Source organism: Trachypithecus francoisi, unplaced genomic scaffold, assembly GCF_009764315.1.
Source record: "Trachypithecus francoisi isolate TF-2019V2 unplaced genomic scaffold, Tfra_2.0 Lachesis_group12, whole genome shotgun sequence".
In the NCBI taxonomy this organism is placed as follows: domain Eukaryota; kingdom Metazoa; phylum Chordata; class Mammalia; order Primates; family Cercopithecidae; genus Trachypithecus; species Trachypithecus francoisi.
In genome coordinates, this window is record NW_022681457.1 from 80,783,574 (window position 1) to 80,810,421 (window position 26,848).

General features: G+C 48.1%; 2 protein-coding genes across 19 annotated transcripts in view; both read right to left on the reverse strand.

Annotated features, from left to right (window-relative positions):
- The window catches only part of ST3GAL3 (ST3 beta-galactoside alpha-2,3-sialyltransferase 3), a 239,593-nt gene extending 232,450 nt beyond the window's left edge, over positions 1–7,143 (reverse strand). For 4 of the 15 annotated variants that reach the window (XR_004440891.1, XM_033226761.1, XM_033226762.1 and 1 more), the window contains exon 1: positions 5,927–7,100. The gene's annotated coding sequence lies outside the window, so the exon portion shown is untranslated. Of the gene's footprint in view, positions 1–5,926 lie in introns of all 15 variants that reach the window. The other 11 variants (XM_033226759.1, XM_033226764.1, XM_033226760.1 and 8 more) reach the window with 11 other exon arrangements.
- Positions 7,144–8,040: 897 nt separating this feature from the next.
- Positions 8,041–26,848, reverse strand: part of KDM4A (lysine demethylase 4A) — a 57,944-nt gene continuing 39,136 nt past the window's right edge. For 2 of the 4 annotated variants that reach the window (XM_033226748.1, XM_033226749.1), the window contains 10 exons: positions 25,523–25,704; positions 22,875–23,079; positions 22,350–22,426; positions 21,610–21,665; positions 19,841–19,949; positions 19,060–19,245; positions 15,906–16,076; positions 9,822–9,941; positions 9,446–9,538; positions 8,041–9,328 (listed from right to left, as the gene is read on the reverse strand). In XM_033226748.1, coding sequence (XP_033082639.1) covers positions 9,188–9,328; positions 9,446–9,538; positions 9,822–9,941; positions 15,906–16,076; positions 19,060–19,245; positions 19,841–19,949; positions 21,610–21,665; positions 22,350–22,426; positions 22,875–23,079; positions 25,523–25,704 — 1,340 coding nt within the window. In that variant the 3' untranslated portion in view covers positions 8,041–9,187. The remainder of the gene's footprint in view (positions 9,329–9,445; positions 9,539–9,821; positions 9,942–15,905; positions 16,077–19,059; positions 19,246–19,840; positions 19,950–21,609; positions 21,666–22,349; positions 22,427–22,874; positions 23,080–25,522; positions 25,705–26,848) is intronic. The other 2 variants (XM_033226746.1, XM_033226747.1) reach the window with 1 other exon arrangement.

Consider the following 26,848-nt stretch of genomic DNA (forward strand, 5'->3'; position numbering starts at 1 on the left):
AAAGAAAACCACTACTCATATTCCCCACGATATCAAGTGCGCTTTTAGAAGATCCCACAAGACCCTCAACCACAGCCCTTGTTATAATGTATTCTAACTGCATCTGGTTATAATGTATTCTTTACTTGCTTCTGGTCCTACTAGACTGCAGGCTCTTTGAGGCCAGGGACACGTCCTTCATACCTATCAAGCCACCACCTAGCACAGAGCCTGGCAGAGCTCATGTTCAGTATACATTTGTGGAATGATGAGAGCACCTGGTCTAGTAGGAGAGACAGAAACGTATACAATCACATAAAATAATAAAAATGTAAAAATAAGATACAGTAGGGATTCTGTCCAAGGGAGAAAAAAGGTGGGGAAATCCAGGGGAACCCTTCTACCTGTATCTCTGAGGGTTCCTTACCTGATTTCTCAAGTTTCTTCTAATCTTGCTGCAGCTGGTTAGAAGCACTCTGATCATGAGTGCTTACTTTGAACCACGTGCTCTGCAAAGCATTTTACATGAACTGACTTGTTTCTCACCACTGCCCAATGCATTTCACTGATGAGGAAACTGAGGCTCAAAAATAAGATTCCTGCTTAATGTCAGACAACTATTAATAGTGGAAGACCCTTGGCCGGGCGCGGTGGCTCAAGCCTGTAATCCCAGCACTTTGGGAGGCCGAGACGGGCGGATCACGAGGTCAGGAGATCGAGACCATCCTGGCTAACATGGTGAAACCCCGTCTCTACTAAAAATACAAAAAACCAGCCGGGCGAGGTGGCGGGCGCCTGTAGTCCCAGCTACTCGGGAGGCTGAGGCAGGAGAATGGCGTGAACCCGGGAGGCGGAGCTTGCAGTGAGCTGAGATCCGGCCACTGCACTCCAGCCTGGGCGACAGAGCGAGACTCCGTCTCAAAAAAAAAAAAAAAAAAAAAAAAAAAATAGTGGAAGACCCAAGATCTGAACCCAAATCTTCTGTCTCCTGAACCAGGGCTCCAACCGGTACTGTTTCTACTGTCTGTCAAAAGTTTTCACCTCCTCCCCAAATACCAAGTTGGCTAGGTTCAATTAAACTAGTAAGGTTAAACTAAGATTTTTTTTTTTCTTTTTTTTTTTCAGATGGAGTCTCGCTCTGTTGCCCAGGCTGGAGTGCAGTGGAGCAATCTCGGCTCACTGCAAGCTCCGCCTCCCAGGTTCACGCCATTCTGCTGCCTCAGCCTCCCGAGCAGCTGGGACTACAGGCGCCCGCCACCACTCCCGGCTAATTTTTTTGTATTTTTAGTAGAGACACGGTTTCACTGTATTAGCCAGGATGGTCTTGATCTCCTGACCTCGTGATCTGCCTGCCTTGGCCTCCCAAAGTGCTGGGATTATAGGCGTGAGCCACCGCACCTGGCCTCAACTAAGATTATTTTTTAATTTTCACCATTTGAGTGAAAATGCACCTAGAATTATTACACATTTCCCAATTTCTTATAAATTGAATACCTTGAATATAATTTAACTTTTATTTTTTGCTATCTCAGAACCACTGCTGTATTTGTTACTAAGAATGCTGTGACACAGTAAGTTTTGTAAAAGACATTCCTCAGGAATGACTGTGTTATAACTGGGATGTAACAGATTGCCCTTGTATCAACACCCTTGGCCTGTGAGCACTTACGAGTGCTTGTAAGAGTTTTGACTCTGAATCTACCACTACCCCATGCCTAGCTAGAGCTATCATTTCTTGCTACTGTCAATGTTTGCCTCTAGCAGCCCATCTGATGTGCTACCTCTAATCTTCAATGGGCTGTGATACCACAGATGAGGTAGCAGTCATTAGTGCTATGCACCAGATATTTCTGGCTCTTTGCTTCCCAGACATATGCTAACACTGAAATTCTCTAACCTTCTTTAAAGTTAGGCATGGCTGTGACTTGCTTTGGCTAATGAAAATGTGAATGAAAGTGACATGTGCTGGCCGGGCGCGGTGGCTCAAGCCTGTAATCCCAGCACTTTGGGAGGCCGAGACGGGTGGATCACGAGGTCAGGAGATCGAGACCATCCTGGCTAACATGGTGAAACCCCGTCTCTACTAAAAAAAAATACAAAAAACTATCCGGGCGAGGTGGCGGGCGCCTGTAGTCCCAGCAACTCGGGAGGCTGAGGCAGGAGAATGGCGTAAACCCGGGAGGCGGAGCTTGCAGTGAGCTGAGATCTGGCCACTGCACTCCAGCCTGGGCGACAGAGCGAGACTCCGTCTCAAAAAAAAAAAAAAAGTGACATGTGCCATAGTGGGATAGAAACTTGAAAAGCCAGTGTCCACTTGACCACTATCTTTTCATTTAATCAAAATGGTCATGGCAGTAAAGATGAAGTTTCTATCAGCCTCAGTCCCTAAGTGACTATGAAGAGTTTCCTGTACACTCATGCTGGACATGTCACATGAATGAGAAGTCAAGTTTTGTTCTGTTACGCCACTGAAGTTTTGAGGTTTTTGTTAGTGCAACCTAATCCAAGCTATCTATATCAATACAGATCTCTCAGTAAGGGATTCTCTCACATAAACAACTTTATTTATAGATTTTAATGACAAACATTTTGTTTGGATAAAGAATTATCTTTGCGTCCATCCTGGTTCAAAGCTATTTTCAATATAAAATATATTTGCCAAGTACCTACTATGTACAAAGTTGGATGATGAAGAGGACAGTCTATGTCTTGAATAGTTTCAGTCTTATATTGTGGGTAGAAGCAGCATTTAAGGCAGTTATCGCAAAAAGGCAGACTCTAATGTTATGGTGGTTTAAACTTTAAACTTAAACAGGAGAGACATCTCATCTAGATGGGAAGAGAAGTACAGACAAGCTTCACAAAGGAAGTTCTGTATCAAATGGCCCTGAAACATACATAAGAACAATTAGGGTCAAGGAGACTACTTAAGATAGAAAAAGCCAACATGAGCAAAGATACAGAGCACAAACAGCAAAGCACAAAGAGCAAATAGTTCCACTGACCTGGAAAATATGAGAATGGCAAGAAATCAGTTTGCCCACATTGCCCATGCCAGGCTGGTCTGTGCCTAACCCAACAGATAATGGGGAGCCATTCAAAGTCCTGGCTGGAGAAGTGACAAACTTGGAAGCGATGGCAGTACAGATAATAGAGGGGAGGAAGGAAAAAAATGTTAGGGGGTTTCTGTAGTAATTCACAGGAATGGTCCAATGGCCCCAAATCAGTGTGATGACAGTAGGAGTGAAAAGAAGCAGATGCCAGACTGGGTACGGTGGCTCACGCCTATAATCCCAGCACTTTGGGAGGCCAAGGTGAGCAGATCACTTGAGATCAGGAGTTCAAGATCAGCCTGGTCAACATGGTGAAATCCTGTCTCTATTAAAAATACAAAAATTAGTCGGGCATGGTGGCACATGCCTTTAGTCCCAGCTACTCAGGAGGCTGAGACAAGAGAATTACTTTAACCCAGGTGGTGGAGGTTGGAGTGAGCAGAGATGGGGCCACTGCACTCCAGCCTGGGCGACAGAGAGAGGCTCTGACTCAAAAACAGAAGCAGATGCCAGAAACAGTGTGGAAGTAGGGTCAACAAGAGCTGGCACCCAACCAAAAACACAGGGGAGAAAAAAAGAAGAAAAATAAGAATAAATTTAAGGTACAGCTTCTGGGTTGAGAGAACTGTTATTCCAAGTAGCTGAGGTGAATCAGAAAAGCGACAATGGGCTAAGTGTGGTGGCTCACGCCTATATTCCCAGCACTTTGGGAGGCTGAGGCGGAGGATTTCTTTTTTTTTTTTTGACTGAGTTTCACTCTTGTTGGCCAGGCTGGAGAGCAGTGGCGCGATCTCAGTTTACTGCAACCTCCCAGGTTCAAGCGATTTTCCTGCCTCAGCCTCCCGAGCAGCTGGGATTACACACGCCTGCCACCACCCCTGGCTATTTTTTGTATTTTTTTTAGTAGAGACTGGGTTTCATCATGTTGGCCAGGCTAGTCTTGAACTCAAGGTGGGAGGATTTCTTGAGCCCAGGAGTTCAAGACCAGCCTGGGCAACATGGCAAGACCCTGTCTCTACAAAAAAAAATTTTTTTTTTTTTTTTTAATTCACCAGGTCACCTGCCTGTGGTCCCAGCAAATTGGGAGACTGAGGCGGGAAGACTGCCTGAGTCCACGAAGTCAAGGCTGCAGAGAGCCATGTTCACTGCACTCCAGCCTAAGTGACAGAGGGAGACCCTGTCTCAAAAAAAAAGAAAAAGTGACAATGGTAAGTAAAGTGTTACCGTATTCCTGATAGTTAACTCCAGCTTCCTTGGAAATAAATTCTATTACTTGTTTACTCTTTGCACCATACAGGACAAAGGTACCTCTTGGATTAATGCCATCAGCCCACCTTTTGTGCAACCTCATATCCTGCTTTTTCTGCTAAGAAACTCCCTGGAACCACCCATGAGCATCTCAGGTTCCCCTGCACCTTTGCCATCCTCACTTTCTCATCTGCTCACTTCTTCCTCTTCATCCAGCCGGGCCTACCCACTCTTCATGACCCAATTCAAGCCTCAGCTTCCCTGTGAAACCTTCCTCAAACACACTGATTTCTCCTTTTCCCGGTTTCTCATAGTACCTACCATCTTGGAATTCTAGAGACCATATCATAGTTATCACTGTCATGTGTGTGCTTTATTCCCTTAACTATATTATAGGCCCATTAGAACAAGTTTCTTATCTTAAATGGTTTTGAGTTTCCCCTCAGTCAATGCCTTGCATAAAACATATACTCAAGAGGCGTTCCATTGATTGATACAAAGTCTGTTAGTCTCTAAGAACATGAATGCCTTGTTTCATCATTAATATTTTATTTTTATTAAGCCATGGTTAGACAGACATGTGAAATGAAGAGATTCACCACTTAGTATCTCAAAATATTCTTAAGAATTTCTAATCATAGGAGGAGCTGTTATTGCCTTAAGAGATTATTTGAAAATATCATTTGGTAATAAATTTCTGTGCCAGCTTCCTTTTAATCCTCTGTTGACTTGAAAGTACACCAAACATTTCAGTGATCATCTCTACAAGATAATTCTGACTTAGAAACAACCTAATTTGTCATGGGGACTATCTTACTTTTAGTAACCTAGTAAGAGTTTTTTCCTACCTTCATGTCCAGCTATCTATAATTCACAGTACATCCACTGAAAAGTTTGAGTATTTTACTTTCTGAGGTAATAGCTGCCTTCACTGGTCCCCCATTCAATTAATTACATTCAGTTATCAGGTTTCACTCCTTCCTCATACGTGAAGGAAACATAAACAAAATGAGACTTACTGAGGAATCATAAAAATGGACATTGTTGTAAAAAGGAATCCAAAATGTTCATGGGACACTCTTCTAACCAAATCTGCTCTTCTCACTAAGATATATTCTCTTGCAAGCAAAAGCACCGAGGAGACAACAGGGGAAAGTGCCAGAAGGAAAGGAAGCAAGAGAGGCGTACTTTGCTGATCAAACTGACCCCGGTTCTGGCCCCCGCTAGAGCAGTAAGCAATGACAACCACTACCCATACGCTGCCGATTCCCGCTCAGGCGCTCCCTGGACTTTTCTTTCCTCTTCCCACAGCAGGGCCCGAATGATGGTGTCGGTGCTCTGCGCCAAGGTGCGCAGCGCTGTGGGGTCTCACACAGAGATGACCTCAGACCTCCTGGCCTGCGTCCGGGCGGCCTTTCCCCCAGGCTCGGCGGCCCCCACCCGGGCGAGGTCATCCAGATACCGGGCCCCCAGCCCGAAGGACGAACTGGGCCGTGCCCCGACCCCTCCTTCCCGGGCACTAGCGCGCGGGCTCCGCGCCCCGCCCAGCCCGGGAACCGCGGCCGGCGGGGGAGGGGCGGGGCGGCGCGGCGACCGTTATTCGCGGTCAGCCATCGCGCCCCGAAGCGCACTGGGCAGGCCCTTACCACAGCGGAGAGGGAGGCAGGGGAAAGGTGGCGCCCGGCCCGACGCGGGGCAGGAAGGCGGAGGCGGCGGCGGAGGCGGCGGCGACAGCCGCGGGGGACCCCGGCGGGCGCCCACGACGCGGTGGGCTGCATGGGCGCCGCCATAGTGGGGACGCAGCGGCGGGCGGAGCGCGCGGCCGCGACCCGGTCGGGAGCCTGCGACCAATGGGCGCGCGGAAGCCGGGCGGAGCGAGGGCCTGGCCAATGCGGAGCTGCGCTGCCCCGAGCAGGCCAATAGACGCAGGAGCCGCGGATTTGCCGGCCCGCCCACCCCGCCTACCACGGGACCAAAGCTGCGGCAAGTGCAGGGTCAGAGGTTTGCGCTGGTGGAGCGCCCCAGCCTGCAGGTTCAGCGCGGGTGTCTCTCCCGGGCACGTCGAGCCGTCTAGAGGAACCCTCTTCCCCCGGCTTCACGGCCCAGAGGACGCACGGCTGTCTCCCCTCGAGAGCCTGTTTCGTCGCCCGCGCGTGGAACGCAAAGTGCTGGGGTAGTCACGGCCACTTCACACTGAGGAACATCTCATCTCGCCCTCCAGGTCGTGAGCGCACCCAGTCCGCTCACTGAGGCCGAAAGCTTCAGACCTCCGTGGGCCCTAGTGGGTAAGGGGGCACGGAGATGGAGCGTTAAGAGACTCGTAGAACATTTTTAGTCTGGACATGGCACAGGGCCTCCCACCCCACTTTTTCATTCCTGCGGCTGAGCCCTGGTGTTATCCGCCTGGAGCAGTATTTAAAACTTTCTTCCTCAACAAAGCTGGGGTGGTCTTTAAACTGCAACCTTGGATCCAAAGGCCCTCCCTTACTGAGGGAAGGCAGTTGGCCCTACAAAAAGGCTTCTGGGAGGAGCTGCCTAAGGCAGGAAGGGACTGGCAGACCAGGAGGTGCCACTTTTGGCTGGGGCCAGTTCTCGAGGTCGACCCGACTGCATAAGCAGCCAGTAGGGGAGAGAATAGGCCGGTCTGTGTGATTTGGATCACCTGAGTTGCGGTTTCCTAAGAGTTATTACGTTGACCAAAATAAAAAGTGGTTTCTGGAAAACTGGTCAGCTGTTGAGTAAAAACTGCTGGGATTAAACCCAGCGCCCACCGCTGGAGGAAGTGGAGTCATCGAGAAAGGTTGGGATCCTGTGTAAAAAGGCTGGTGAAGTGTTCCTCTCTTCCAAAGACGGATGGATTAGTGGATTGGGCTCTCTCACCAATCCACTAAGGTTTGGTTCTGCCCAGCCTCCCTTGCTACATCCCTTGGGAATCCAACTTCCCTCTCTGGACCCCAGGAGGGGGCTGACATAAAAAAAGGTCACCTCCTGCACCTTTCTCCACAATGAGATACCAAGTAGCAACCACCTCTCACCCCCAGGGACACAAGGAAGCATCCAGAGTAGCTGAGTTGACCCAAGCCTCTCCCGCACCTGGACAGGGCCATGCCTCAGGAAGTGCCTGGCTGTTCAAGGGCCAGTCAGTGCAGCTCCGGGGCGCCCAAGTCCTGCAACTTTTCATTGCCCCCCTCCCTGTTCTATGGTTCCCCATCCTTTTCCACTTTGACTTCAGGGACCCACCAGCCAAAGGAGATTGCATCTTCCTCAAGGGAAGTTTCTCACCAACTAGACAGCTCGGATAGCAATCTGAGGATCCCACTGGAGGTTGGCTCCCTTGCTTTTCAATCACCTAAAACGCACCCCGTTCTTCACACTGGTTCCCAATGTGTATATAATACAGATACTGGCATGAACTTAGGCCAGCTCAACGAAGATGTATCAAATAGGGCAGCAGTGAGAGATAACTCTGTTGAGAGGACTCACTGGTCCGGTGCTTCCTGTTACCTCATCCTGCCTGTCTCTAAGGCAGAGCAAGCACAACAGAGGTGCTCAGAGCCAGATGTGTCCCTGTTCCCATGACCCACCATACTTGGTCTAATACAGAGCTTGACAAGCAAAGGACCCACTCTCTGGAATTTCCTAGGGACTGCCTTACTGATTTGTCTTAAAATACACAGCCCTGCTCCAGAGTCTGACTCTAGATACACCCCCAGCCTGACGTGGACCACTTGGGCTCCTTGGGGCAGACAGCCAATCCTCTGCTCAACACATTTTATTGCTAAGGACAAGGTGATGCACCAGTTTTCAAAATAATTTGGTTTATAGTGTTCATACGTAACAAAAAAGGGGAAGTATTATAAATCTGATTCTTGTATACACAGGGTATTGGTGTGAAGCCCTCCAACCCTGGGCCCAGGCAAACAAATTCTCGAGGAGCAAAAACCTGTTTAACCCCTTCAGTATTGCCCTCTAGTCCCACCCCCACCCCAAAATCAGCTCCCTCCCACCCACAGTGGGCCTCCAATGGCCCCAGTTTTTTCATCCTAACCCTACAAGCCCCTGCATGATTGCAATTTTCTGTTGACAGAATCACCCACCAGGCTCTGCCTGCTTCCATCATTAAAATCCCCGCTTCAGGGTAATCCCCACCCACACCCTCTAATACTTTGCCACAGGGGCTCTGCACCTAGAGTGTTGTGGGCACACACCCATGTTATCCCCATGTTCTCCTTCAGGGGAAGACAAAGAGGTGGCATCAGCTCCTTAGCATCTCAATACTGCAGCTCTGCCAGCACTGTCTTGAGGCTGTTCCAGGCCTGGACAGATGCCACACCCATCTTCAGCCAACCCCCAGGAGCCCTTACTCAGCTCAGCTGAGGGCAGAATTTCACATTTTGTTTGCCCTGCATAGGCAAGGAAGAAAGTAAAGGCCAGGGGCTGGCAGAAGCTGGTCCAGACCAAACATACATACACACACACACACGCGCGCGCACACACACATACACACATATAAATACAAAAGTAGGGGATGGGGCAAGTACCAGCACCTCAGCCTAGTAGGTGCAGGTGATAGTTATGAAGCTAAGTCCTAGGCCAGGAACAGGGCAGCCAGTCCAGCCAGCACAGTTGACCCCTCTATGGACTGGGGCCAGTGCAGCCACAGCATTCCAGTGCTCAGCCCCGTAGCTGGGAGATCAGCGACTGCTGCCACGTGCCCAGAAACGGCTTGTCCTTTCACTACAGCGGAATGCAATGAGGGTGGGTGGGAGGATGATGGGTCGGTTATTTCATTCCTTTTCTTTTTACAACTTCACTTTCAGAGACTTCAGAGTTCCATGTCTGCTGTGCTGTGGAACCCAGAGTGCTCTTGCCTGGATGGCTGGGAATTCCTTGGACCCTGGAAGCACCTACTCCATGATGGCCCGGTATAGTGCAGGCTCAATATAATCTTCCCGGTATCTTGAGTTGATAACTCGTTGCCGTTTCTTTTCTTGCTTAACCTCTTTCTCTGTGAAAATCTCATTGAAGCGCATGTCTGAGGCTACTGACTATAGAAGAATAAGCAAGCCAAATGTCAGCTACCCTAAGAAAAATACAAAGGGATGCATCCTTGCCTTGTTCCCTCCCTCCAAGACAGGAACTGGGGACACACAGAAAATACTCACCAATCTAGATTTGACTCTCTTGGGAAGCTCTTCATCCAGTGTGTATACATCATCTCTCTTAACCACAAGCTGTGAACCATCCTCAAATTCCACCTACCAAGGAAACAAAGGCCTTTTGGCTAGGATATCCCTGACTCTTTCCCTGGTTCCCATGCACAGTGGCAGTCTCCTACAGTCAAAGGAAGGAGTTAGCACACTAAAATAAGGACTACCTTACTTCACATTTGGCAGACTGCACACAGGACAGACCCCTAGCTCTGAAAGGGTTACCAACCTATTAGCTCTCCTAAGAGCAAAGACTTGCCTCTGGCCCAACAGGAAGCACAGAATTAATCAAGCACCCCCTACTCCCTAGAAAGGTAGAACCTATGGATACCTGGTACATTTGGATAGGGTGGGAGGCCACAAACTTGGCTCCATAGACTTGGCCATCTGTCCATCTCACTTGGACCACTTCCCCTTCAGCAGGAGGACCCAACTGGAGACAGTCCTGGCTCTGAGGAAACAGAAGGAAGGAGGGTGAAAGGAAGGTCCACCTGCACACAAAGGTAACTGTCCTCTACTCAGGGAAGAGTAACCAGGACAAAGTAACTGTTTTAGAGAGCAAGGCAGCTCTCTGGGCTGAAAAATGTAACAGTTAAAGACCTTGCTAAGTCAAAGTCTGCCCCTATCTCTGCCCTCTCCTGCTTCTAGGTGACCAAAAAAAAAAAAAAAAAAAAAATCAAGCTATAATAAACTTAGTAAACACAGGAGTTAAGTGCCAGAATCAAGAGTCCTTCTTACATTCCCTCAACTGTTCCCCTGAGGTTCTCCAGGGCTCTGCCATGAAGAAATACTAGAACCATACTCAACTATAAGAAATATTTTTTTCTTGGCCAGGCATGGTGGCTCATGCCTTAATCCCAGCACTTTGGGAGGCTGAGGCAGGCAGATAACGAGTTCAGGAGATATAGACCATCCTGGCTAACATGGTGAAACCCTGTCTATACTAAAAACACAAAAAATTAGTCGGGCATGGTGGCAGGCACCTGCAGTCCCAGCTACTCAGGAGGCTGAGGCAGGAGAATGGCATGAACCCAGGAGGTGGAGCTTGCAGTGAGCCGAGATTGCGCCACTGTACTCCAGGCTGGGCGACAGAGCGAGACTCGATGGAGTCTTGCTCTCATCAAGTCTCGCTCTGTCGCCCAGGCTGGAGTGCAGTGGCCTGATCTTGGCTCATTGCAACCTCCGCCTCCTGGGTTCTAGCAATCCTCCTGCCTCAGCCTCCCAAGTAGCTGGGACAACAGGCACATGCCACCATGCCCGGCTAATTTTTGTATTTTTAGTAGAGACAGGGCTTCACCATGTTGGCCAGCCTGGTATCGAACTCCTGACCTCAGGTGATCTGCCTGCCTCAGCTTGCCAAAGTGGTGGGATTACAGGCATGAGCCACTGTGCCCAACCAAGAAATATGTTCTTAACAAGAAAGATGAGAAAGGATCACCTACCATGGGACCTGACAAAGTACTTCAGAACTTTTATTCCTTCCAGAAGCAGGTAAGTACCCCAAGTCCTCATGGTATTCCTAGCATAGGGCTTGGTATATGGGGCGAGGTTAACACACAAGCATATTGGCTGAATGAAAGGTCTGATGGGTATACCTGAGAGAAGGTCCCTAGGGACATGGCTTAAAAAATAAAAATCAGAGAGGGGCAGGGCAGTGAGTCTAAAAGGAGGTGGATGCTCACAACTGCTCTTACAATCACGCTACCGTTCATTTATTGAGTGGAAACAGTTCCCTACTTACTGACAATTCATTTATTGAATAGGTAATCAGTAAATACATTCTGTATCAATCTAACACTTAAGCATAAACTATAGCCTCCTACACCCAATATCTGAGGTGTTCTAAGATTTAACTACTCAAATGTTTGATATTTGATAAATTGCTTAAATTCTCTGCAATTCAGTTCCACCTCCTATAACAGCACTTCTGAAAATGTGGTCTGTGAACCTCTGAGGGGTTCCTGAGACACTGTCAGGGAGCAAGTGAGACATGACTATTTTTATAATATTAAACTATTAGCCTTTGTCACTGTTGTCATTTACCTAGGATAAGTACAACTGCTGGCACCTGAGCGCACATCAAGGCACTGACCCCAAGCTCTACTAGTTGTTACTGCATTTTTCACCACTGTACACTCATAATTTAGGAGAAAAGAGCAAAAACTCGATTGCATGTAACAATATCCCTTGATGAAGCAGTAAAAATTATTAATTTTGTTAAATCTTAATCATTGAGTACATGTGTTAAGTCCTCATAAAACACTTTTGGTTGTCTCAAAGAAATATATCTGTGTTGTTTGAGTTGTGAATTACACTAGCTGCTTTGTTCATGGAATACCAGTTTTATCTGAAAAAAATTACTGGGCCGGGCACGGTGGCTCATGCCTGTAATCCCTCACTTTGGGAGGCAGAGGTAGGAGGTTCGCATCAGCCCAGGAGTTCAAGACCAGCCTGGACAACACAGGGGAGATCCCATCTCTACAAAACAAAAAATTAGCCAGGTATGGTGGCACACGCCTATAGTCCCAGCTACTCAGAAGGCTGAAGATTGCTTGAGCCCAGGAGGATAAGGCTGCAGTGAGCCATGATTATGCCACTGCACTCCAGCAGTGATGCTGCGCAACAGAGCAGTACCCTGTCTTTAAAACACTCTATGAAATAAAATTTTAAAAAAGAAAAAAAGTGACTGACAAACTATGGCTTTTCAGACTTAGGTATGTGGCAGACATCTTCTTGAAAATGAATTAAGTGAACGCCTGTCATGCCAAGGAAAACAAGAGTCGGTATCTGTTGCCAATAATAAAATTCAGGCTTTCAAGCAAATATTAGCATTTCAGAGAAGCGGCATTCACAACTGTGAGCTTGAAGCTTCCCAAAATTCCAAGTTTTTATATTATTATTAGTGATACTAACAAATGTAATTTTTAAAATATTTATGGCCGGGTGCGGTGGCTCACGCCTGTAATCCCAGCACTTTCGGAGGCCGAGGCAGGCAGATCACGAGGTCAAGAGATTGAGTCCAGCCTGGACAACATGGTGAAACCCCATCTCTACTAAAAATACAAAAATTAGTTGGGCGTGGTGGCGCACATCCGTAGTCCCAGCTTGGGAGGCTGAGGCAGAAGAATCGCTTGAACCCAGGAGGTGGAGGTTGTAGTGAGCCAAGATTGCACCACTGCACTCCAGCCTGGCGACAGAGCAAGACTCTGTCTGGAAAAAAAAAAAAAAGTATAATAATATTTCACAATATTTAGAGGCTATCCATAGGCCAGTGTACCAATATTTTCTAAATGACCAATGTGTGATGTTATAAAAGGATGCATGGGTGAAAGATCCATTCAGAAGAGACCAATGGGTTTTAGTGTTAACAGTATGAAACGTTCACTGACCTTTCAGATTCTACACTGCAACTAACTTAAGAACCTACCAGGAGCAGTGGCTCACACCTGTAATCCCAGCACTTTGGGAGGTTGAGGCAAGAGAATCGCTTGAGCCCAGGAGTTTGAGACTACCCTGGGCAAGATGGCAAGACCCAATTTCTACAAATAGCCAGGCATGCCTGTAGTCCCAGCTACTCAGGAAGTGCTTGGTCAACAAAGCAAGACATCATCTCTTAAAAAACAAACAAACAAAAAAGTTGTTACTTCCATTGAGTTTTGGTGGATGTCAGAGAATAATAATCACAATTACCCTACCTCCTCTGACTGGGTGTGGTGGCTCACAGATGTAATCCCAGCACTTTGGGAGTCCGAGGTAGGCAGACTGCTTGAGCCCTGGAGTTTTGAGACCAGCCTGGGCAACAAGGCAAAACCCTATCTCTACAAAAAATTTAAAAATTAGCTGGGCGCCAGTGACAGGCGCCTATAGTCCCAGCTACTTGGGAGGCTGAGGCAGCAGGATCACTTGAGCCGGGTATGCGGAGGCTGCAGTGAGTTGAGATTGCTGCATTGCACTCCAACGTGGGTGACGGGAGTGAAACCCTATCTTAAAAACACAAAAACAAAAAAAACTTCTCCTTTTTCCAATTACATATCTGTGCAAGGCTGAATTTTCTTCCTATACTTTAACCTAAACAGTATATCACAATAGATTGAATCAAGAAGTGACATTAAGGTCAGGCGCAGTGGCTCACGCCTGTAATCCCAGAACTTTGGGAGGCTAAGGCAGGAGGATCATGAGATCAGGAGATCGAGACCATCCTGGCTAACACGGTGAAACCCCATCTCTACTAAAAATACAAAAAATTAGCCGGGCACGGTGGCGGGTGCCTGTAGTCCCAGCTACTCAGGAGGCTGAGGCAGGAGAATGCCGTGAACCCAGGAGGTGGAGCTTGCAGTGAGCCAAGATCGTACCATTGTACTCCAGCCTAGGCGACAGAGTGAGACTCCGTCTCAAAAAAAAAAAAAGTGACATTAAAGAGATTTGCAAACTTGCAGGAAAATGGCAATCTTTTGCTTTTGTTTTAGAAAAGTTATTTTTAATCTAAAAAAATTGATTATTTTAAATCAATCTGCTTTAACTTCTAATAAGAATAAATACTTTTAGATATAACCCAGAGAAACACAGGCTCTTTGGGGTCTCTAACTTGTGGAAAATGGAGTCCTGAAACCACTGTAACTTAGAGATAATACCACATACTTCTCAGAGTGGGTATGAGAAGATAAAGAGATACTTGAAATAACCACTTAGCACAGTCCCTGGCATACTGTACCAGCTTAATAAATTACAGCAAGGGCCAGGTGTGATGGCTTAAACTCTTGTAATCCCAGTGGTTTGGGGGCCCAAGATGTGAGGATTGCTTCAAGCTGGGAGTTCGAGACCAGCCTGAGCAACAAAGCAAGACCCTTGTCGCTACAAAAAATTTAAAAATTAGCCAGGCATGGTTGCATGTGCCTGTAGTCCCAGCTACCTGGGAAGCTGAAGCAGGAGTATCACTTGAGTTCAGGAGTTTGAGATTGCAGTGAGCTATGATACAGCCACTGCACTCCAGCCTAAGTGACAGACCTGGTCGCTCAAAAAAAAAAAATAAGGCCGGGCACAGAGGCTCATGCCTGTAATCCCAACACTTTGAGAGGCCAAGGTGGGCAGATCACTTGAGCCCAGGAGTTCGAGACCAGCCTGGGGAACACAGCAAAAGCCCATCTCTACAAAAAATTTAAAAATTAGCAGGGTGTGGTGGTGCGTGCCTGTAGTCCCAGCTACCAGGGAGGCTGAGGTGGGAGGATCACCTGAATCCAGCAAGTTGAGGCTGCAGTGAGCTAAGATTGTGCTACTGTACTCCAGCCTGGGCGTCAGAGTGAAACCCTGTCTCAAAAATAAAATGTAAATAGGCCGGGTGCGATGGCTCACACCTGTAATCCCAGCACTTTGGGAGGCCGAGACGGGCGGATCACGAAGTCAGGAGATTGAGACCATCCTGGCTAACACGGTGAAACCCTGTCTCTACTAAAAATACAAAAAGTTAGCCAGGCGTGGTGGTGGGTGCCTGTAGTCCCAGCTACTCGGGAGGCTGAGGCAGGAGAATGGCGTGAACCCGGGAGGCGGAGCTTGCAGTGAGCTGAGATCGCGCCACTGCACTCCAGCCTGGGCGACAGAACGAGACTCAGTCTCAAAAAAAACAAAAAAATAAAAAATAAATAAAATGTACATAAATGATAGCTATGCTACTGCTATGAGTACTACTAATGTCCCCTTTTCTATAAGTCTACTTTATAACTATGAATGTGCTTTTAGCAACTGAGTGGCTAATGTGGTATAAACATGGGACAATACCTGATTTGTTAAAGGAAAAAATTGTTTCATTCCTCTCTACTTTGGTTAGTCTACCAACTGAAAATGCAAGGTGGGGGTAGGGGAAACCTGAACTAAGTCCTCAATACCAAGCCAGACCTAGAACTAGGTCCATGTGGGGCCACCGTGTCTCAGGTGTTAACATAAGCAGGCCAGTGGTGTCTCCAGGCAGTTTCTACTTAGCCCTAAAGCCCACTGTGAAGAAACAAAAGCAGATTCTATACCTCTACTAAGAGGGCCTGGTAGAAAAGAGAGGTGGATAATTCTCCTAAAATCACACAGCTACTAGGCAATGAAGCTGGTATTGGCACATTTGATTCCAAAGCCGGGGCTCTCCTATTGCACTAGAATGCCCGCAAGGACAATTTAGACAGCCAACAGTTGCAGGTTTCAAGGAATTGCAGAAATACTGATTCCTAGGTACTTCTAGGGAATATAGGGTACCCTGGCAGCATGCAGTTTTGTTTGCAAGGAAAGACTGGTACAGATGCTTCGTTCTGTTTGAGGACCAGGTGATGGGACCATGGGCCCGGCTAGAAGAAGCAGGCACACACACAGTCTGCCAGCCAGACCTTAGAAACATCCCCCATTCCAAACTGCCTGAGAAGCTCCGTGCAGTTATTACCACTATGTCCTCAGGATAAAGATTGTCGCTGAAGGAGCCATCATCAAAGTTGACTTCATAGAAGGTCTCGGTGGTGAGCCTGACCACTTCACACTGGTAGAAGCGCCCATTCTTATGCTTGCTAATGACTTTCTGGCCTGCAGTGATGCTTTGCAAGGCCCCCTTGGCACGCTGGAAAAAAACAGAGGCTTCGGTTACTCACATGTGGAGTTGGCAGGCCTGGCATATGGAGACCAAGATCAATTAGTTCCTCCTTATCAGGGAAAGATAAACATGGGAAAGTAAAAGTAAAAAGGAGAGAAGAGATGGGAGCTAAAACAAGCCTTTCCAGATACCCGCCATCCCAGCCAGGACACTGGAAGAGACCAGTACCACATTTTCCTCCATAAATTTAGCTCCTCCATAAATTTAGCTAGTCCACAACTGGCCCTTATACCACATTGTCTTATCCAGAACCCTCTGAACAACAACAAGGACTTCTCTGATCTTGCCAAGAACTCACATCAAAGTATGGAAGGAAAGACTCAACAGGTGCCCTGAGGCCTGGGCCCCCAGGCAAAGCTGCACCACATCTTAGCATTGGCATTACCCTCAGGGCTAGGGCACAAAGACTTAAGTTGCCCAGATGTCTCCAGCTACACACGACGAACTGCCCCCCATTCCAAGGGCCCTGCCATTGCCATCTCTGGTGCCCTCACCATGCCCTTCTCATCCTGAACTTGCCCTTGATGCAAACAAGATCACAAAGCATGTGACAGCCTCATTTCCAAGTGTGCCTGCTAGCCTGCCCAGGCACTCTGCCCCAGCCATGCTGGCCCCCTTGCTGTTCCCTGAATGAGTATGCCACATGTGCTGCCACCCAGGGCTTTGGCACTGCTGGTTCTTCTACCTGAGATGCCATTCCCCAGTTACTTGCACACTGACTCCCATCCCAGTATCAACTTATTGATGTCATTCCTGACTACTTAATCTTCCATTCCCCTTATCTGACTTAATTTTTATCCCTGCACTTCTCACCATCTGCTATACTGTGTATTTACTTGCTTCTATGTATCCTTCAACTATACTGTATGCACCAGAAGGGCAAGGACTTTTTTGTCTTGTTCAGTGGTATAGTCCTGGCACCTAAAACTGTGCCTGGCATATAGTAAATGCTCAATAAATATTTGAAGAATAAATCAGTGAAAGAAATACTAACTCATCAGTACCCCCAGTTTCCTCATAGCACCAGCAGTCTACAGCTGCCAGCTTAAGCATGTGGGGTACTAATGATTATTATTATTATATTCATTATATATATTATATATTATATATTACATATAAAATAATTATTCTATGTATGAAAAAACTCCTATTTCCCTATCATATCTGTGACTCGTAGTACCTCAAGTTTTTACCTGCGTCAAGGGCAAGTTCACAATGAGAAGGGCATGGTGAGGGCACCAGAGATGGCTATGGCAGGGCCCTTGAGACACTCCGGAGTCTCATTCTCACTAGAATATGTTCCCATCTTCCTAAGGTCCTAACCATACCCCTGACCACCTGTCATGTTCAACATCTTTATGAAAAAGAATGCAGTCAGCCAACCAGGACTTTTCTGCAATCCCAAATGGCAGAGTGAAAAGTTCATCCTTCTGGGCTGGCCGTCTATCACGTTCTTCCTTTGATTATGTATTTACCACATTGTTGTCAAACCTGTATGATCGTCTCTTCTATTAGATTGTAACTCACTCATGGCAGAGCCTTCCCTGACTACGGTCTGGCATCTGACCTGACTACCCCACAGGGACACTCCAGTTTGTGGTACTTAGTGACCACCACACCAGCCCTGCCTTCTCTGTCGAATGTGACCCTCCTTCCTCCCACTGGCTTGCTTCACTTTCTCAGCTGCTTTCACTGGTTCATGCTCTGCTACCTGCTCCTCCCACTGGGAATCTCCAGAGCCCAGTTTCTAATGGGAACTAGATTTAACTATGCTATTAAATGCTAATAGCCAAATCTTTACCCTCACAGTTACTCTCCAGAATGCTCAGCGACCTTAGCATTTACTTTCCTCTTTCTCATCCCTCCCTCTCTCCCTTGCAGAGCAACACTGCTTCAACTCAGTTCCTGATTGCAGTTACTAACATCATATTAGCATCCTTCCCATCTCTCAAGGGATTAACCTGAGTCATCTTCAGTATTCACTCCCCCTTTCCTCCTCTTCTCCCCTTCTCAACCCACGAGGGTCATCAAATCCTATCAATTCTACCTGTTGGGGGATCTCAAAGTTAAATGTACCCCAAAGCCCTGCCTATGTGTTCCCATTTCAGACCTCACTCTCTCCTAGGCTAACTGGTTTTCTGGCCTCAAATTCTTACTCTGAATCCTCTCTTCAAACAAACACCTAAGTGATTATCAAAAACTATAGTTCAGAATCAAAATATTCAACAAGTTCTCCTCATCCAGTGAAGAGAGGTCAGAGTCCTGAGAGTGGCAGTGCAGGGCCTTCATCCTCTGCCGTTGTCCGCCTCTCAGGCATCACACTCCCACACACTGTCATACTCCCATAACCAGTCTTTCATGGTCCTTCTTCCACGACCTGCTCGTTCTGTTTCTGAAGCTCTGCACACAACAGTCTCTGCACACAATTCCTTCTTATTGTTTAAGACCCACTTCAAATGCCACCTTCTACCCAATCCTCTTCGTAGCTCCTCTAGCTAACATTACATGTCACTTTTTCTCTAATCTTTACCATTCAGAGAACCGCAGAAATCTCTACTGTCTGGCAATTCATGGTTAACTCTTGGGAGCCCTCCCCATTTGTTCTCAACATTTTCAGAGGTTCTGCATGTCCCGGACACTAGGTTAAGTAATAAGGATGCCCACAGTAATAAGATATGGACCCTCAAGGAGTTTATCCTGATGGAGAGGCAGACAAGTAAAGAGATAATCAAAAGGAATCAACTACAAGCAGTTTGGTGTTACTGGATTATGGAGTACAAGGGAGGGAGTGGAGATGGACAGGGGCCATCTCTCAATCTCTTAACTCATTAGCACTCTTCATAATGCAGAATGCTTGAGGAAATTGTTCCTGACACAATAAATGGAAAACATGCAGAGAAAATGATCATGAAAAATGTCAAGAGGATTCTAGAATGGCACCCTCTCTCACCTCCAAATTAGGAATCTTGTGCCGAAAGCAGGTAATGAAGACCACAAAAGGCCAGTCGTCAGGCTGCATCATCACACCGGCAGCCTGGGCACAGCTCACATGGAAGGCAGTTGGGCAGCGGCCATGAGAACACTGCACACAGCAGCCAGCAGTTCTTTTCCTCCGCTTCTTACAGAAGATACATTTCTGCAGCACAGGGGAAGAAAACCAGTGATTGCAGGAACTGACACTACAGCTTCCTCTATTGTTCCCCTCCCAAATGCAAAGTCAAGCAAGCAAGAGTCCCTCCCAAAATACAAGGACACACCAGCCTGCTCTAATCCAGGTCTGGTTACAACTTTATCCACCAAGAATTTTTTTTTTTTTTTGGAGACAGAGTCTTGCTCTGTTGCCCAGGCTGGAGTGCAGTGGCACAATCTCAGCTCACTGCAACCTCCGCCTCCCAGGTTCAAGTGATTCTCCTGTCTCAGATTCCCAAGGAGCTGGGATTATAGGTGCACACCACCACTCTCGGCTAATTTTATATTTTTAGTAGAGTTGGGGTTTCACCATGTTGCCCAGGCTGGTCTTGAGCTCCTGACCTCAAGTGATCCACTCACCTCAGCCCCACAAAGGGCTAGGACTACAGGCGTGAGCCACCACACCTGGCCTCCACTAAGGAATCTAACCACAGAGTGAGAATCACAAACTCTAACCAAAACCAAGGGACAGAGAGGGGTCCCTGTTCTCTTCTACCCAGGTACTTGTAAGTTGGGAAATTCTGTAGTCTACAAACCCTTACCAGTTTGAAGCGGGGCAGGGGGATTTTGCTCACATCCACCGGACTTCTTTCTGCAATGTTGACAAACCTTGCTTCCAGAATTGCCACAGCACATGAAACATGGACCCACCTGCCAAAAGGCAAAGGCTACCTCAGTCACCTCTGGGCCCAAAGCTCTGTGACCTTCTCTTCTCATGTGGGCCTGCTGACAGTGCGGTGACCACTGACTCCCACCAGCATGTGCCTGGGACCCAGGACAGTGAGAACCAGAACCGTCTCTCCTCTGAGTCACCCCCACTGCTGCCACTGCCCACTGCCCTAGGTTAGCACAGGATCATGCTTCTTATACCGCTCACTCACTGTCTGTCAAAAAATGAGCAGAGCCGCAGGCTAATGGTGTGTGGCAGGTTTCAGGGAGTGAGAATAAATTGGAGAGCTCTATGCAGACCTCTTTACCACAGGACCCGAGTGCTTCCTGAAAACATCCCCGGCTGTGCCCCAATCTGCCAGTAATCACAGCTCTCTCTCTTGGCCTCTGCCCAAACCTCTCCCCCAGGCTGAAATGACCTCTCCCTTCTGCTCCCTTTTTCCATAGCTGACTCACTCTTTAATCCTTAAGGTTTGACCCAAGCCCCACTTACTCTGAGAGGTGTATTCAATGGACATCCTTAAGAACTAAAGTAAGTTGTGGACATTTTGGGAAACTAGCATGCACCAAGAGGAAAAGAACTAAAATGGTGACAACTCTTAAAACCATGCTACGTGAAAACCTACAACAGACAACACTGGGGCTCCATGAAGCTGTCTGCAGTACTAGTGGGGCTGTCTTTTTAGAGTAGGAACGGATTTGTTCTGTGTGGCCCTGGAGGGAAGAACAGGCATTCAGAGGTAAAGGTGAGAGGTTCAAGCAGAGCCATTTCCACTCCAAATAAGAATGTTCCCAGCACTATCCTGTGATTGTGAGGAACAGAGTGACCTCAAATAATGGCAGCAAGTGCTTTTGAAGGAGCAGAAGCAGCAAGCAGAGTAGCCATCTCTCAGGGACAGCATGACAGGGACTCTTGAGGGCAGACGGCTGGACTGAACATATGCTGCAAGTTGCCACGGGATTCTACTTAGAAGCAGGATACTCAGCACTGACCTGCATGCACCATGCCCTAAACAGCCAGCTCTCCCACGTCAGAAACCTCATTCATCTTACGTTTCCACCTCAGAGCAACCAAGCATATGTCTAAGCACAAAGATTCACTCCATAAAAATGAGTTGCCCAACAGCTGAGAAGCCCAGAAACTTCAGTAGATTTGGTTCCATAGTGGGTGGGCCTGTCTGAGCTCTCCTCAGTGTCCTCCTTGAGCACACTCGCTTCATTCCAAACAGCAGGTCTGAGCCAGGGAGTTTGCCATGTGGAGAAGTGCTTGCTAGCCTGTGGCCGCCCCTGCCCACCAGCGCCAGCTGTAACAAGGTGAATGTCCTGACTCCAGCCCACACAGTCCCTGCGCATCACCTTCACAGCCTTCATATTCTCATGAGTCCATTCTTAGCGCCTCCAAAGGAGGATGTCATTGACATCTCTGCTGCAGAGGAGCAGCTGGAGTTGGAAAGTCTGGGACTGCTTGGCTCCCTTAGCATTCCATTTTTAAAATAAGTCTTGGAGATGCTATTCCAGCTCCACACGATGTGCTTCCCAAATCCTCATCAGTCATTCAGAAGAACAGCTAGTGCCCTCACAAAGACACTGTGTGCTTCAGAACTGAGCCTGTGCATTCCAAGGCACTGCTCAGGAAACTTACCTGTCATCATTTGCTCTCTGCAGGGCCCCTCCTCGTAATGAGCATAAACAGCAGTCCTGCCAAGAAAGGAGAGGGAGGAAAAAGTGGTTAACACCAAGTCATTAACATTCAATCTGCTCTCCCCTGGACCTGCTTTGGGCAACTCCTCCACATAAGAAAGCAGCATAATAGCATGTGGGGCTTCACCCAGGCAGCCCCTGCACCAGGACGCCCTGTCAGAAGGAGAGGCCACTCAGGGCTAAAGTGTGCCAAGTATTCGCGTGACTTCATATAATCCTCTTCACTGTTACTGCTAATAACAACTCTTAGCGAAGTCATGAAAGATACTTTGCTCAAACTAGAGGCACGACAGGGATCTGACTGCTTCTTTTGTGGGCTAGGTACAGCCAGGTTCCACGGGTACGGTGAAGAGAAAACTGCACAATGAATCATCTGAGCCCCTTTCTGAGGCTCCAACTCAAAATGGCTAAATTCTTTTAAGGGAGTTATTGTTCTTCCCACAGGAAGACCACTAGTTGGTCTTCACATAATGGAGCTAACACAGCGTCCAGACTCCATTAAGTGGGCAGCAACCACTCTCACTGTCATAGGATTTACTCTCATAATACTTGCTCTCTGACATCACCGCATACCAGACCCTATGCAGACTGCTGGGAATACTGAGTCCAACATGAAATCGTCCGGCCCTGAATATGCACCAAGACTTATGGTGAAGACAGTAACCGTGTGGGATCACTCACCTCCTCTAGGGCATTGGCTGAACAGCGAGAACACATCCAGTCTTCAGAAGCCTTTGCAGGGGGGACCCCATAGCAACCTAACAGGGACACCAAGATGTGCAAATTAAACCCAGTGGTCGGAGTCAAAAGGGAGATTTGCAATTCCTTTCCATATACCACCTCCCAAAGCTACAACCAAATCTCACAGAAACCCCTTAGTTTTCTTTAGTCTGAGTCCCCAGGACTCAGGCATATAGTATGGCTCAAAGTCTCAAAAAGTCAGAAACTGTAGATTCACTGGTACAAACACCTAGTAAGTGGCAGGGACTAATCCCTTTCTGCTATCTGCAACCAAGAGGATGGCACAGAGATGCCTAGTGCCAGTATGGACCCCTGGAGACACAGAAAAAATCAGCTAGCAACAGACTCTCCCAATACAACATCAACAATCTTTTAGGGGCTGGGAGGCCAGGAGGTAGCAAGAACTTCCAGCAGGCAGGCCCATACTCTTGGGACAGGACACACAGAAAGGTGAGCAGCACTCACTGGCATGGACCCGGACGCTGCACTTCTTGCAGGAAACAAGTATGCTGGTGCCGTCCTCCTCAAGGTAAGGAGTAGAAAGGTTGATGTCTGTGCTGCAGCCAGTCGAAGTGAAGCACATTTCTGGAATCAATGGCTTGGTCCTCTGCTTCTGGGGGGCTAAATCTGAAGCATTTCCGCAGTTCTGATTAAAGCCTCCAAACTCAACCTAAGGGGAAAGAACAAGTGTACACCTCAGTGAGTACATGTCTATGCTCTTAGCCTTCCACCTGCTCTATCAGCAGAAAGCTGGCTTTCTTACCGATCTGACTATGGCTACAGCTCCCGGGTGCACAGCCATTATCCCGGAGCTGCTAATTGAAGTTACCTCTAATGACTCAAATTCAATTTCTCACAGCAGCATTATACAAAGACCCCTAGGGGACAACTGAGAAAAGGGAGCAAGGTAAGAGGCAACTGGGATTTCAATTTTCCCAAAGCAAGTGGTAACAAAATGCACTGAGAGGCCAGGCGAGGTGGCTCATGCCTGTAATCCCAGCACTTCAGGAGGCCAAGGCAGATGGATCACCAGAGGTCAGGAGTTCGAGATCAGCCTGGCCAACATGGTGAAACCCCATCTCTACTAAAAATACAAAAATTAGCTGGGTGTGATGGCGCATGCCTGTAGTCCCAGCTATTTGGGAGGCTGAGGCAGGAGAATCGCTTGAACTGGGGAGGCAGAGGTTGCGGTGAGCCGAGATCACGCCACTGCACTACAGCCTGGGTAACAGACTGAGACTCCATCTTTAAAAAAAAAAAAAAAGGCCGGGCGCGGTGGCTCAAGCCTGTAATCCCAGCACTTTGGGAGGCCGAGACGGGCGGATCACGAGGTCAGGAGATTGAGACCATCCTGGCTAACACAGTGAAACCCCGTCTCTACTAAAAATACAAAAAAAAACTAGCTGGGCGAGGTGGCGGGCGCCTGTAGTCCCAGCTACTCGGGAGGCTGAGGCAGGAGAATGGCGTAAACCCGGGAGGCGGAGCTTGCAGTGAGCTGAGATCTGGCCACTGCACTCCAGTCCGGGCGACAGAGCGAGACTCCACCTCAAAAAAAAAAAAAAAAAAAAAAAAAAAAAAGGCCGGCGCGGTGGCTCAAGCCTGTAATCCCAGCACTTTGGGAGGCCGAGACGGGCGGATCACGAGGTCAGGAGATCGAGACCATCCTGGCTAATACAGTGAAACCCTGTCTCTACTTAAAAATACAAAAAAAACTAGCCGGGCGACGAGGCGGGCGCCTGTAGTCCCAGCTACTCGGGAGGCTGAGGCAGGAGAATGGCGTGAACCCGGGAGGCGGAGCTTGCAGTGAGCTGAGATCCGGCCACTGCACTCCAGCCTGGGTGGCAGAGCAAGACTCCGTCTCAAAAAAAAAAAAAAAAAAAATGCACTGAAATGTTAGCAGCTAGGCTGCTACTGTGGGCTCCCTTATGTGCTACACCATGCAGTGACCCCACCCAGGGAGTGTACCCAGAGCAGATGCTCCTAATAGGCCAGCACTAATTGCCTCTTGTGGTGCCTGTTGGCAGGTCACCTGAGCTGCAGCACTGTTACATGGCTGGAGCCCCACCTGTGTGATTCCTGGCTCAGGGTCCCTCCAGGAAGAACTTATATCCACATACTTCCCTTGGCAAACTATACTGATTGCAAATATCTGCTGGATGGCACCTGCATCCCCATTCCAAGGATGAGGCCCAGAAAGATGTCAACCCCAGAGCCTATGCCATTTGTGAAGCTCCTACTTAGTAGATCTGCTTATAGTAAGAACCCAGCCATTCACTCCCCTTGTAGGCAAAGGCTTTGGTTTTGCTTTTTGTCAATGGAAAGATTTAGCGAGTTCCTAATCCAAAGTGTGTTGGTCTAAGGTTCCATTTTCAGCAAGCATGAATCGGGGGCCCTGCCAGCCTCAGCAGTAGCCATGCTACTTTAACCACCAGGGCAGGTTAAGGACCACTTATCTACCTGCCACGCTGTGCAGGTTCCAGCTGAGACTGAGCTGGTCCCCTGGCACCTGCTGCTGTGAATGCCTTCCTGGTATCCTAGAGCTGGACCCAGAGAGATCTATCAGTGAATCCATAGATGCCCTAGAGTACGAAGCACACAGCTGAGCTCAGCAGTCTTGCTTCCCAGCCCCTCCTCACATATTGGGCCCTTGCTTCTACCCCTCCCAAGTTCCTTCTGCTACTGGCAACACCCATTGTGGCAATGGGAAAAGAGAAACAACATTAGAGGATCTGGCTTTTCAGCTGAAGTTCAGACTGTGGTAAAGAAATTAGTTCTCCACACTGGCCAGGACTACAAACCACTTGGCAGGAATAACCACGGACCAGAATAAGAAAAATGCAGATTGCTCTGCAAACGATGTCTGTGGTGAGTGCATGTGCAAAGGGGAGCCTAAGCCCACCCTCAGCTCATCTCCAAAGCATTCTCAATTGAAACGCACGTTGCTGGGTTATCTGCCTGGAGAAGACTGACCAATACACAGATGGGGCAGAGAATGCCAGAGATGGAGGTGGCCTTTCCCAAGACAGTCAGTGACAAGCTATATCCTCACAATTAAATCTAGCTTCCCTCTGATTGCTGGTCCTGGGTAAACAGAGTGCATGAAGCTGGCTTACCTGATGGTAAGTCTGGAAGATCATACAGACAGCGCAGTGAGGGGCCTGCTGGGCCATGGTCTCATTGAATTCCTTCTCAGCCTCAAAGTTTGGAGGTCGGTTCTGCCACAGCTGGCTCAGAGGCTTGGCCCAGGCCTCTGTCTCCTCAGCCTCTTCCTCAGGGGTCAGCTGTTCAGATGTCTCTAGCGGAGGAAACAGAAATGTGAGTCAGCACCAACCCTGCACATGTGTGGCTCTGCCTGGAGAGCAGATGAGTTCAACTAGGACTCCTGGTCCTAGGTTTGGACCAAGGGTGACTCCTGGATTCCTAAAGATGATAAAGGCAAAGGATGGACGAACTGTCAGTAGACTCCTTCAGTATCTTGATGATGTGTAGGCAGTCCTGCCAGTACCCCATTCCCTGGCCAAACTGACTCATGGCCTCCAATTTTCCTCCTGTCCCATGAGCTCAGCTTGCTCTGCTCTCCCGTAACAGCTGCCACATTCAGCCCCTCTGCCCAAGGACAGCAGAATGAAGCACCATCTTGCCAGAAACCATCTTATTTGCTGCCTCCAAAATGTCAGCCTGTTAAGTCCTTTACCTTTTAGAGTTTTCCCTTTAGTGCAGCTAAACAAGGAAGGAAAATAACAGGGGATTGGCAAAGCTTAAAAGTTGTAATATCATGGTCCTTGGCCAGGACTTTCCAGCTTCCTCTGGAAAGGTCAGGGGTCTGTACCTATTCTGGACAAGGCTCCCCAACCCCTCCTAGCTCTGCCTCAGAAGAAAGCGGAGCTACATGTCCAAGATGATTCCTCTTCCCAGCCATAAGATGTGATGTCCTGACGCTGGCAAACAATATCCTGCAGGCTGAATCCAGCCCACTCGGGAAGTTAAGAATTGTTTTTACATCTTTGTTATGGGGTCTCGCTATGCTGCCCAGGCTGGAGTACAGTGGCTATTTACATGTGTGATCATAGCCCACCACAGCCTCAAACTCCTGGACTCAAGTGATCCTCCCATTGCAGCCGTCCAAGTAGCTTGGATTACAGGTACATGCCACTGCACCCAGCTTTGTTTTTACATTTTCAGCATTGGGGCTTAAAAAAAAAAAAAAAGACGGTGACAACCACAGAGACTAATGAGGGCTGTAAAGCCTAAAATACTGACTTCCTGGCCCTTTATATATCCCTGGTCATGACAGATGGTATCTCCTAGGTACGCTAGACAGCAGAACATACAACTCATCAGACTTCACCTGGGAAGGAAAGGCCTGGGAAGGAAAACTCCCCTTTGGGTGCATCTTCCTACAAGAAAGAGACACACTGCTGAGTGGAAATCAAAAAAAG